The sequence below is a fragment of the Rattus norvegicus genome, chromosome 4 (assembly GCF_021556685.1).
Source record: "Rattus norvegicus strain SHRSP/BbbUtx chromosome 4, alternate assembly SHRSP_T2T, whole genome shotgun sequence".
Classification (NCBI taxonomy): domain Eukaryota; kingdom Metazoa; phylum Chordata; class Mammalia; order Rodentia; family Muridae; genus Rattus; species Rattus norvegicus.
The window spans coordinates 151,016,841-151,029,235 of NC_141537.1; the positions used below are offsets into that span (position 1 = coordinate 151,016,841).

Genomic DNA, 12,395 nt, shown 5'->3' on the forward strand with positions numbered 1-12,395 from the left:
TAGGTTTTCCCGGCAGGCTTTTATTGTAAAGAATGTTCCAGAGCATCCCAGCCTTTCCCTCCAGCCCAGCCCCCTTGGGCTGTGAGCCAGTCCTAGTAGCTGTGGGGGGAAGGGGGAGCCTGTGCTGGGGACAGATGAGTGTTTTCTGTCCCCTGGAACAGTCATTTCCAGTGTGTCACCGGGAGCCCCTGGGGATCTGCACAAGCAGCAGCTATTCACAGTTGGTGCATAAGATTTGTTTTTGTTTTTTTTTAATATATAAAAGATTTTTTTTCTTAAAAAAAAAACAAACAAAAAACAAAAAAGTGGTGCTCTTTAGAAACACTTGCAGGAAGATCAAGTAGTCCAGCTACAGCTCGCACCTTCACCTTCCTCCTTTCGTGGGGACCAGGAGCTCCCAGCCTGACCCCCTCTCCACCATTCTGTGGGCAATGGGCACTGCCCATGCTGCCACTGGCCGATGGGACAGCAAACAGCTGACCCTGCTTGGAACTGTTGGTGGCCAGGGCCCCCTCTGGATGAGGGACATAGACAACTGCTTGGTGGCTGAAGCAGAAATCCCTCTGCCAGGTGGATGAGGTAGTGTTCTGGGATATGGCCGCCTCTCCCAACATGTGCCAAGCCGCCTGAAACAGAGTGAGCGGGCAGGCACGGCTGGGCTGTCCTGGTTGGCAGGGAAAGTCTTATCAGGGACTGGCAGCGATCGATAGTCAAGGCCTTCATCCCAGAGTCGGTCGGGTCTTGGGCAGGTGGAGGGGACAAGGCTGAGAGCTCTGCAGCCGGACACTGAGGCCAGTGTCCCCTCCTAGCCCAGCAGGCTCCTCTTTGTCAGTTCCCAGCCCAAGTGAGGGGTGTGGGGAAGAAACCAAGTGGAGGCCCAAGTGGCCTGTGTGCGGTCTCCCTGGCGGCAGCTCGGGTCACTCTTCTGCATCAGGCCTCGCTGTAACACTCATAGATATTATTTTCCATCAGAGCGACCACCTGTTCAAACTTGTACTGCAGCTGGGTCCTGCGGGCAGTGGGGTTGGCCTCCAGGGCAGCCATGATCTGAGGGAAGTTACAGTGAGTCAGCTGTGCCGTGCCCGAGATCCTAGGAGGGCACCCACCAGAGACCTCATCAAAGTGCCAGCACCCCCAGATAAATCTAGAGGTTCGTTTTTATTGGCTAAAGAGGGCAAATCTTGGGAGGGGGAACTCACCTGTGGGCGATACCTCTTAGCATATTTATAGATCTCAGCCATGGCCACATTTGTGTTGAACTCATTCTGGTATTTCTATAAAAGTGACGCAAGAAGAAAGGGGAGGTGTCTTTGTTTGTTTGATTGATGTGGGGTTTCTCTGCATAGCTCTGGCAGTCCTGAAACTTGCTCTGTAGACCAAGCTGGCCCCAAACTCAGAGATCTGCGTGCTTCTACCTCCCAAGTGTTGGGATTAAAGGTGCGTGCCACCACCACCCAGCAAATGGGGAGGTTTGACCTACAGATGAGGGCTGTTGATAAGATTACACTTAGGCCCCTCTAACATGGGGACACACTGGCTTCCTGGACCCAGGATTCTAACCTCACACATCTTCAGGAGCACAATCTACCCCATCCTTGGACTTTAGAAAACACACTGCAATGAAGGTGCAGGCAAAGGGGGGAAACAGGCTGCACCAGAATTTTTACTGTCCTCCTGCCCCCTCCTAAGGGGTGCTGGTCTGGGCCACTCCCCAAGGCCAAGGATACTGTTATTCTCTCCGGGCCGAGGCCCCAAAGGCCACCTACCCGGGACTCCTCAGCCAGGTGTGCGTTCATTTCCTGCTCGCTGAGTGGCGTCATGTCCTGGATCTGTTTGTAATAGCGCTGTACAATCTTCCGGTACTCGGGGATCTCCTTCGCGTACAGAAGCTTGTTGGTAGGTGAGTCCTGGGCAGGGAGACTCCAGCAGTTAGGTGGCTGAAAGATGGGACTTGTCCCCACTGCCACCTAGAGGGCCTTGGTGGATCCTCAACGGTGGCTAAACAACCTCTGTTCAGTCAGACTTTGGACCAGGGTCCCTTTGTCTCTTCTGGCCTGCCCTCCCTCTTGCATGGAGGCCCTGGCCCACGATGCTGGGGCTCTCAGGACGGTGACCCGCATGGGGACTTTCATTTGATGGGAACAGCTCCTAGGCCGGGTGCCAGCAGTCCCCCGCTGCACGCAGCCTGCAGCCTGTCTTGTTTACTCCCATATTAGGGTGATAGGATTTGGTGGCTGAGATGGTTGGAAGCTGGTTCCTGGCTGCGGGAATGGTTCCCACCCTGCACTTCCAACACCCCAAAAGCACCATGTGCTACGACGTATGCTGGCAGCTCTCTGTTGTCACGGGAGGCATGTGTGAAGTGGTGACATTTCATTTCCCTTGTGGGCTGAGACTCCTGAGCCCTGCCCTCACCCTACAGATCCTGCCTAGCTCTGTGAACCCATGGGCACTCATGGCCTTGGAGTTCGGAGTTCGGGGCTACCTAGGTCACCTCTCTTCTCAGGAGGCCTTTGTGGCTTCTAGCCACTGAACCAGCATGTCCTCTGCCATTGCCTGTGGAGCTCCCTCTGGCCTGCCATCTGCTCTCTGCACACCTTGAATGACTCTTGCTGAATTCAGGCACCGCCCCTCCCACTCAGGAGCTGCTGGAATGGCTAACCTTGCCCAGCTGCAGGTCAGAGATGGAGCAGGCATCTATGAAGGCCTGGGCGATGACAGACAGGCAGGCATCGATGTGGTCTGTCTTCTCTATGTCGAAGACAAACTGGGGATTTTTTAAGATGTTCACCCAGAAGCGGAGGGGAAGGCTGTGGGGGCAGGAACAAGGCGGGAGCAGGAGCTCAGTGGAGGGGCCGGGAAGTAGACAATGCTTGGTCCTCACGGCCCCTGCAGCCTCTGGGTATGTCACTCTTCCCCTGCCAGCTAGAGGCCAACCCTCACCCCAGAGAACCTTCCTCCCCTTCGCACGCACGCATCTAGACTCCTGGTTCTCATTAGAAGCCCCCACCCTGCTGCCTGCATCCACGCTCCTCCCCCACTCAGCCTTGCACGAAGAAGGCAGGGCTGACTGTCCTCAGGAGGCCAGAGAGGGTTGGGGACAACCCCCCCTGCTCAACCCTGCAGAGCCTGGGGTGCCTGCTCCCCCACCCCTACCCAGAGCCAAGAGAATCTGCAACTGAATTTGCACAGGCATTTCTGAGGGGCAGACTTAAAAGAGTTTTCGGACTTTCTTGGTGGGGTAGTGTGTGACCCCAGAAATAAGATGGGCCTCAAAGGAAGCTACAGAGTAGGCGTGGGAGTCCCAGCCGATGTGCACTGCCACTTCCCAGTGTGTGCCCTTGGACCCGGATGACTGCTGCTTTCTAGGCCTTCATTTCCCTCTGTATGATGTGGCATGAGGGGGAGCAAAGGCAAGCCCATATGATGCCTTCTGGCTTCACAGAGGGGAAACTGCAGCACTGAGTGCTAAGTCTCTCACCGGACAAATGGCCAAGTAGGAGCTGATTGAAGACAAGAAGCATTCAGGCCAGGCAGGCTCTGCCTTAGCTAAGTGAGGCCATCATTTGCCCTGGTGCCTTGGCTGCCCTGATGCCATCGTACCACTGGCGCCCTAACCTCATGGTGCCCCCCACACCTCCACCCTACCCCACCCCTGGTCACCACCTGTTGGTCTTCCAGATGTGCAAGGTGTCAGGGTCAGAGATGCCTCTCTTCTCCGCCTGTTCCTCTAGGAAGTCAAAGAAATACTTGACGGCCAGCGGGGGCTTATCCTCTCGGATGCTCAGGATAGCCTTGAACAAATCATCCAAGAACTTCTGCAGTGTGCCCTGCAGGGAAGATGTGCGTCACTGGCCCAGCCTCGGAACATCCTTGAGCCTCAAGATTCTTGACTGAGTTTGCCAATGATGCTTTCTTGGAGGGGTGGGGGTGTACTTGGGGAGTGGGGTGGCAGGAAGAATACAGACTTCTCCTTGGAGCACAGGGCCCCCTTTAAGCCCCTCCAGGGGTGGAGATGGAGGTTGGGCCCACCTTGGTGGACAGCAGGCGGGTCAGGTAGATCTCTGGCAACACTTTCTTGCGGTGGCTCTGCCGGTGAGACTTCTTAGGCTCTACCAGCTCATCCGTAGGTAGCACCTGCAAGGTGGGCCAGGTTGGTACCCAAGGGCATCCTCCTCAGTCCTCCCATGGAAGCCTGCCCTGTGCTGCCCCGCACCAGGCCCACCCCTGTTCCTTCACCCACTCTGGCTTTTCCCAGGGCCTAGGAGCATTTTCCTGGAGGCTAAGGGAGGCAGAAAGCCAAAGCCCCGCCCAGCAAAGCCCTGCTCCCCAGGGCCTGAGGCTGGGCACTCACCAAATGGAAATACTTTTCTGTGTCCAAGTCTTTCACTGCAAAAGGGAAATACAGGATAAACAAATGAGGGGGGTGGGGAAGGTAACCCGAGTTGGGGTGGGTGGGGAAGACTAGGGGGAGAGCCAAGATGTGGCTTTCTACTTCAGGCTGGACCCTGGGACCCCCATGGATCTGGGCCTAGGGCCTGTGAGGACGTGGACTAGGGTTGGAGGCAGGGATGTGGCCTGGAGCCCACGGGTCATGCAACCAGCTCTGATCAGGCCATGGCCCAGGCCTCTTGGAAGGGCATGTGCCCTCCTGGGGCCTTGCTGTAGTTGCTGGAAGCAATCAACTTTGCTCCAGCATGGAGGTGGGGACCCCCTCTCCACATCTTAGCTGCCCCCAGCACAGCTCAGAAAGGGCCCAAGAAGGGAGCGCCCTCCACCACGCCTGGACCACCTCCCCAGCTACAAGCCTACTTACCTCGGCCCAGGGTATTGTCCTTCTTGTCTGTGAGGCTCATGGCTAGGGAGGCACCCTCAGGTATCTGACAGAGGAGAGGCTGAGGTTAGAGGTCTGAGGCTAGAGGAGAGGTGGTAGGGCGGCTGGGTCAGTTTAGGTACCTTGTAGTGGGCTAGCGTGTTCAGTTTCTTACGGCCGTCCTCCACCACTGACGTGTCATCCAGGTCCCGGAGGACGTAGCTCTGGGTGCTTGAGGCAAACCATTCTGGAGGAGAAAAGGGGCATCAGGACTACGAAGAGGTGGCCCTAGGGGCAGTCATTAGTCTGGGCCACAGCAAAAGAAACTTCCCATTCTCCTAGAATCAGAAGCAGGCCACAGCCCTCTGGGAGCCCGGCTGTGCACCCCAACTGTCCAGAGTCCAGAGCAGGGCTGGTTCCGAGTGAACTTTAGGAACAATTTCTGGTACAGGGTCTGACCAGGACTCCTACACACCCTTCAAAACCCAACCACCAAGCTCTCTTTGAGACGATTTTCTTGATTGCTTTCTGCTGTTGCCCACAGCTGCAGAAGCAGGGTTTCTTCCTCATGGGGAACCCCGGGGCCTTGACTAACACAGGGAAAGAGGCTGCAGCGGCCAGCTGCCAGGCATGGTGCCCGCCCTTGCCCACCGAGGTCCACGTCCTCCGCCCGCGGCCACTGCGAGTACGGTACATTCTTGCAGAAGGCTTCCAGGATCTTCTCTTTCACCTGCGTCAGCGTGTCAGTGTCCATGGCCCGCACGCTCAGTGAATCCATACCACAGCCCTGGAAGGACACGTTCAGGTTCTGCGCAAGAGAGGGGGTGTCAGCTGAGGGCCATAGTCATCACAAGGCTCAGTCAAGACTGGAGGCCAGGATGGCCCAGCTAAGAGCACCCGCCCACTCCTGGACAAGTGCCCTGCCCCTGGCTCACCCGGGGCTTGGCCTCAATGTTCTCTCTCAGCAGCCACTCCTCATTAAGTGTGTATCGGGCTTTGCCTGTGATGGCGTCGATGGAACCTTTGTTGATCTGCTGCTTGATGGCGCATAACAGCAGGAAGAACGGCTCACCTACTGTTTCCTGTGAGCAGGGATCAGGGGTCAGGGGTCAGGACCTCATCTCACCACTCTCCTCTCTGTGTTCTAGCCTCCAAGCTCTGGGCTGCTGGCACCCCGCACACTGCCTCCTACAGATGCTGATACCCGCACCCACTCCAGGGTGTCTCCACTGCATCCCAGCCAGGGACCAGCCCTTGTCACTGAAGCTCAGAGAGGGCAAGCACCCTGCACAGCAATGCACAGAAGGAACAAGTAAAATGGAACTTGACCCATGTACTCCTCTGCCTGAGACAGAGCCTTTCTACAAAGTTGGAGTCTGCCCAGATAGAGCTGAGCAGCAGCAGGAGTGAGAAGAAGCCTCTGGGAAACCCAAGATGGAGGTCTCTAGGATGTTGACCCAAGCAGGCTTCACATGCTACCTCCTGCCATGGCCACTATGATCACTGCAGCCCCAAGCGAGCCCTCCCCGACACTCTAGACTAGTGTCCAGCTGTTTTGTGGATGGGGACAGAATGACCCATGGCGAATAGGTTTAGAAGAAAAATCAAGTTCGTAATAACATCAGGCTGCCTTGGCAGCAGTGTCCAGGCAGCTGCCCGCCCTGCTTCCTGCGGTAGTGTTCTGGACTGAAGTCACCAGCACCCCATTGTCTGGCAGGGGAAGGCCAGGCAGAGGTCACCCACAGTGGCTGAGAAACCTGGTTCCAGAGCCTACAATGGTCCCTGTGGTCCCCAATAGCTCAGGACGTGGCTTCTCTCCTAGGATCCCCATTCTTTCCTATTCTCTGATTGTCCCTCACTTGACAAAATGAAACTAAGGACCAGAGAGGGTAATAACTTGCCCAGAACCACACAGCCAGGTTGCAGCAAAGACCAGTCACAAGTCCAGAACAGTTAAGGCTCTGGTTCTGGGTCCTATTCCTAGGTGACCGCTGGACCCTCTGCCATTAGGGGACAGGCCCTTGAGTTGTGCTTCATGATGTCCTGACTGGCCTAATCCAGAGAGAGGCCCCAGCTGCTGAAACTCTGTGATGTCTCCTCGTCCTGATCTTTGCCAACAATGTACCCTACATCCGGACTGCACTGTTGGCCCTGAACCCTGTCTACTTTCCACTGCTCCCTGGGGGCTCAGGGTGAGTCACCTGCTCCAGGAAACCCCTTGGCTTTTTCCAACCAACCATCAGTCAGACTGGGCCAAGCTCTGCTCTGTTGAAGTTTTGCTTCTACGCCCCTCCCATGAGAGGAAGGCTCAGGACTGCAGGGACCTGATGCTCCTCCAAAGACCCTGCCTGTCCCCCACCCTCCCCAGAGGACTTGAGGACTAAGGCTATAGGATGAGACCCTGCCAGCCTCCAGTTTGCCCTGGGAGTGCTGTGCGCCCCTGCAGCCAGCTAGCCACATCTCCAAGCTTCAGTTTCCCCACCTGTCCACAGCGCTCCCATTGGCAAGATGTGACCCCTCCCTAAAGCACAGGCCTTAAGGGGATTAGGTTCTCCGGTAGGGTTGGGGCTTCTGGGCAGAGAGGGGCCTCACCCTCAGGCAGCCATACATGCAGATGGACATCCAGTTGGTAAGCATCTTCTCCACCACGGACTCGGTGCGCCGCAACATGAGCTTGGGGTTCTTGGCTGCTGAGGCGTCGATGAGATCCACCAGCAGCTCCTTCATGATGCTCGTGTAGTACTCCAGCTTGCCATGCAGTGCAATGGTCAACAGTGATGCCAGGCTGCACCTGTAGGCACAGTGTCAGTAAGGCCTAAGCCCCCCGCTGGGTCAGAGCAGCCTTCCCGGGCAGCTCCTACAGATGGCCAGAAGACTGCCTATATTGGGAGCCTGCATGGGGCAATGAAGAAGGTCTGGAGGTCCCAGGGCCTGCAGTTTGACTTTCAGTGGGTGACAGCTGGGGACCCCTGTGTCCCTGTGTGTCCCTCAGCCTGACCTGTCACGCACAGCGAAGTCCTTCTGCTGCTCCAGAGCATGAACAAAGACAATAAGGAAGTGCTTGTTGTTGAGCAGCGAGGAGAACAGGCTGATTCCCTCCTCCATGCTGGGCCGACAGTGTTCAGGGATCTGTGGAAATGGAAGGCAACACCCGATGGTTTGTGTCCCAGGAGGCCCCTGTGCCCAGGCTGGCTGCTTAGATGCCTCCTAGGGTAGGGCATTCACTACCTGCCAGGGTGTGTGCCCCTTAACCTCTCATGTTGGAGAGTCGGAGAAGCAGCAGGGTGACAAAAGGCCACAAGGACAGCGGCAGGGAACCCCTCATCCATCTGCACCACTTCCTATCTATAACCAGCGCTGGCATGAGATCATGTGCCTGTGCTCTCTGCTTGGTCTGTGGGGGAGGGGGGCAGCACCCTGAACAGCTGAGTAAATGTCTCCTAGAAGGGAAGGTAACTACCTTCTAATGATTCAGATCACAGCGTGCATGCATAGAGGCCCTCGGGGCCAGGATACTCACATTCCACTCTCCCAGCAGTGGGTGGGTTTCCTGTGGAGGGGAGCCACCTTGGGAGTTGAGGGTCTTCGAGGGCAGCACATACCGCTCTTCATAGAGGGAAGAGCACTGCAGAGAGAAACCACTGCTTTAGCACTGCAGACTGCCTGGCCCCTGGAGTTGCCACATATGAAGGAGTGTGGCCAGGGACCCAGGATTCCCTAGAGGGGCACAGACCATAGTGTAGCATAGCCAGGGGCCCAATGCTCACGGGTGAACAAGAGCCCCTGAACATGTGGCAGGGGAGACTGAGGCACGTAAGCTGCTATGTTCTGAGGTTGGGAAAAGCTAGAGGGGGGGGGGTTGCTCTTAAGACAGCAGAGCCATGTTTCCTTGGCTATTGCACAGGGGACAGTCAGTCCACAGATCCTGGACCACCAAGAGGAAAATGGAATGTGGAGACCAAGAAGTCTGGCAGAGTCCTTGCCCCTCTGCTCAGCTCCCTCAGTGAGGGGAGAGGCGGGTCAACATGGAGGCCATGACAGGAGCTTTCCATACAGAAAATTGAGCATCAGGTAAAGCAGAGAGAGAAATGGGAGAAAGGGAACCAGGATGGCTGTGGACAGAAGAGCAGGCTCCAGAAAGGTGCTTTGAGCCAAATTCCCCGTGGCAAGCAGCACATGTGGGAAGGTGCGTACCTTGGGGAAGAAGGTACGAGTCACAAAGTGCTTGTACTCCAAGAAGGGGATGCCCTGGCTGCGGTTCAGCTCCTTGGTGAGATCTGTCATATCTGTCTGCAGCTCCGCAAAGCCTGTGGGACAGACAGATCAGAGACTGTGAGTCATCCTGCCCAGCCGTGTGCGGCGTCTCCCAGGCCTGGCACTCACCTTTGCGGATCTCCTCTCGGATCTGAGACTCCATTTCTTCCATCTGCAGCAGGGTCTTCTGCCAATAGCGCTCAGCACGGCGGCTCTTGGTGCAGAAGACGAACAGAGCTGTGGGCAGCAGAGGGGTGGCTCAGGTCCCCAGGACCCACGAGAAGGCATTAGAGGGCCTGCTGCCTCAGGTTATGGGAGGGACAGGCTCTACCCACTGGCCTCAGTGCCTCTGGGCAGGAGGCAAGCAGGTGTCCTTAAGCCTTTCTGCTGTCTGTCCCTCCCTGACAACACAGGGCTTGGGGACCAGCCAGCAGGACAATCCTTGATGTCTCTTAGAGAAATGTATCAAACAGTACTCATCGGAGGCTTTCTCTGGATAGGAGAATTGTGGACAGTTTGCTCCTTCTGCCCTGATGTACCTTCTGGGTTAAACTTTTCAAAGCAATTTATAGTACCTGCCTTTCCTGTGAGGGATGTAGTATCCATTGATGTGTGCGTATCTATGTGTCTGTGTGTATAATATGTACCGTGTGTGTGTGTGTGTGTGTGTGTGTGTGTGTGTGTGTGTGTGTGTGTGTGTGATGGTATATATGTAATTGTATTTTTAGGAACAAAAATACTATTGTATTTAGGATTTTCCTCTTCCTCCTGCTTTCTCTCATAGCCTTTTCATATTGAACACAGTAATTTAAATTCAAACAAGACATGGGAGCAGGGCAGCATCTGTGCATGTGTGAGGACCTGGGTTGGATCCCCAGGACTCATAAGAAGCAGGGTGTGGCAGCATGAGCCTGTGATCTTTGTGCTGGGAAGACAGAGAAAGGTGGACGCCTAGAGCTTGCAGCCCGTAAGCCTAGGTAACATTGGCAACCTCCAGGTCCCAGTGCGAGATCCTGCCTCAAAAAACAGATGACAGGCGCTGAGGTACGACACTTCTGGCCTCCAAATGCACATGCTGTGGAATCCACCCATTTACAGGCCAGTGTCTGAGTTCACTCACACACCACGTGACCGCCAGCATCTCAGAACTTTAGACTGTTCCTACTGTCCAAGGGAGATCCTTACTGGGAAGGTAGTTGCTCCCATCTCCTCCCTCTCCCAGACAGACACTAATTGGCCCGTCTCCATGGCTCTGCCTATTCTGTAAACTTCAAATAAAAACACGTGGGCAGCCTTTCGTGTCTGTCTCTCTCACTCCCATGTTTTCAAAGCCCATCTAGACTGTGGGATGTTTTGGCAATCGCTCTTTTCTGTGGCTGAAAACATCACTGCATGGCTCTACCTCACCCTAAATTACCCACTTGTCATCTGATGGCCTTTGGGCTGTCGTGACCTCTTGGTCTATGTAGGTAATATTGCTACAAACCTCTGTGTACGAGATTTTATGTGGACACGTTTCTTTCTCTTGAGTAGATACCCAGGTGTAGATTTGCTGGACCATCTACACCTAACCTAAGGGCTGTTAGGAACTGACAGGCCATGTCCCGAGGCAAGTGTACCTTTGTCTCCCCCACCCCGTACTGTAGGGGAGCACTGCTATTTATGCCACATTGACTACATTAAACACACGGATCATTTCCCCTGGACAAACTTACTCAGTAGCCCCCAGATTCCTCTGCCTTGCATCCGAAGCCAACGGCCCAAGCAAGAGGATCCTACCCTATCCTGCCCTACCCCAGGGTACCTAACTGTGCCCACCCCTTACCCACTGCTGTTCTCAGAGGGACTCTCCCGAGAGAGCACAGGCTACCTACCAACCACAGACAGCAGTAACAGGACACTGCAAATGACAATGGAAACCACGATGGCCGTCTCGCTGCCCCCCAGTTGCAGGGTGGCGATGGTCTGGTTGAAGTTCCCCACCTGGATCTGCACACAGTGGGGATGGGGCGGCACATCAGGCTTTGAAAGAGCTGTGCCTCAGCTCTTCTCACTGGTGAGTGCTCTGAGCCTCACGGACAACAGAAGACCACAGTGACTCCTGGTCAACAGGCAGTGCCAGACCTACTGTGATCCAGAGTTTGACACAGAGGGCAACTCAGTACAGGGCTGTCATAATGACAGCCTAGGAGGGGTTTAGGAGGGGTTTCAGAGATGCTGTCCTGGAGCAGGTAAGGGGGGACTCGGCAAGAGGTATAAGGCAGAGGTAGCACAGAAAGGCCCTATCCTCTGGGTCTCTGCTCAACTCCACGATTCCACACGATGACTAGTGGGCCACACTATAGGTGTGACACCAAAACACACGGGAGCCAACTCTTTAATAGCTTCTGGCACTAACTGATGATTTGGGCCACAGTTACTCCATCTGTCAAGGCTACAATGCTCTACTCTGTTGGCCAGAGTTCGTGAATAACGAAACACCCAGTGATTTCTGTGCTGGGCCCACCCCCCCGGAGCCCCACCCACTCACTGTGATGGGCAGCTGCCCTTCGGCCGTGCCCAGTGACTCGTTGACTGAGCAGTGGATGACTCTGTCTGAGATGATCTGAATGTCACAGGACACCTGGCCAATCTTGATGTGATACTCATGGCTCTCCAGCCCCAGGCTGTCTTGCTCCTTCTGTGGGTGTACGTGGGATGCTGGGATGGGGGTGGGGTTCCCAGGTCAGCTGCCCCCTCCTCCCACTGCCCGTCCTCCCAGTCAGGTGCTCACATGGATGACGAGGGTGAGCGGCTCTCCTGGGTGATGCTTGATCCACTTCTCCCTCTTGGCTGTGGAGAACTGGGGGTTGGGGAGGTAGTCTAGGCGGAACCGGCTGCCCCGCTGTGCCTCTGCAGGGTCCAGCAGCTCCTCAGCTGCTTCGTCTGCATAGGCCCGGCCATTGATGAAGAAGTCTACGGGTGCTGAAGCATTGCTCAGGGCTCCGGGGGATGGGCAGATGATGAGTGTGGAGTTGAGAACCTTGCAGAACTGCAAGGACCGGGTACGATGAAGCCATGGGAGTGGAGAAGTTGAAGGGAGAGGGTAAAGGAGAGAGAGATGGAGAAGCCAAGTGAAGTAGACAGGAACTTCAGGATTCTGACTTTACAGGACCACCTCACTCACGCCAAAGCCTCTCTTCACTCCCACTTACCCCATCCCCTTACCGTGGGCTCCCGGCCAATGTGGTGTACGGCCATTGATACGTTCTGTACCATGTGGAAACGTTCGCCAGCCACGGTGATGGTCCTGCCGCCACTGAGGGGACAGCAGAACCTGTCAGGCTCC

General features: G+C 55.6%; 1 protein-coding gene across 2 annotated transcripts in view; it reads right to left on the bottom strand.

Annotated features, from left to right (window-relative positions):
• The window catches only part of Plxnd1 (plexin D1), a 39,961-nt gene continuing 27,566 nt past the window's right edge, over positions 1-12,395 (bottom strand). Inside the window, exons 17-36 of one of the 2 annotated variants that reach the window (XR_015685585.1) lie at positions 12,275-12,365; positions 11,841-12,098; positions 11,598-11,767; positions 10,942-11,056; positions 9,197-9,304; positions 9,008-9,120; positions 8,334-8,438; positions 7,812-7,942; positions 7,406-7,604; positions 5,749-5,895; positions 5,465-5,621; positions 4,957-5,060; positions 4,817-4,880; positions 4,355-4,389; positions 4,033-4,137; positions 3,667-3,830; positions 2,663-2,810; positions 1,767-1,907; positions 1,200-1,274; positions 1-1,047 (exon numbers count right to left, since the gene is read on the bottom strand). Coding sequence is in view for 1 of the 2 variants with exons in the window: in NM_001395052.2 (NP_001381981.2) it covers positions 931-1,047; positions 1,200-1,274; positions 1,767-1,907; positions 2,663-2,810; positions 3,667-3,830; positions 4,033-4,137; positions 4,355-4,389; positions 4,817-4,880; positions 4,957-5,060; positions 5,465-5,621; positions 5,749-5,895; positions 7,406-7,604; positions 7,812-7,942; positions 8,334-8,438; positions 9,008-9,120; positions 9,197-9,304; positions 10,942-11,056; positions 11,598-11,747; positions 11,841-12,098; positions 12,275-12,365 (2,527 nt within the window). In the remaining variant the exon portion in view is untranslated. 2 annotated transcript variants of the gene reach the window in all.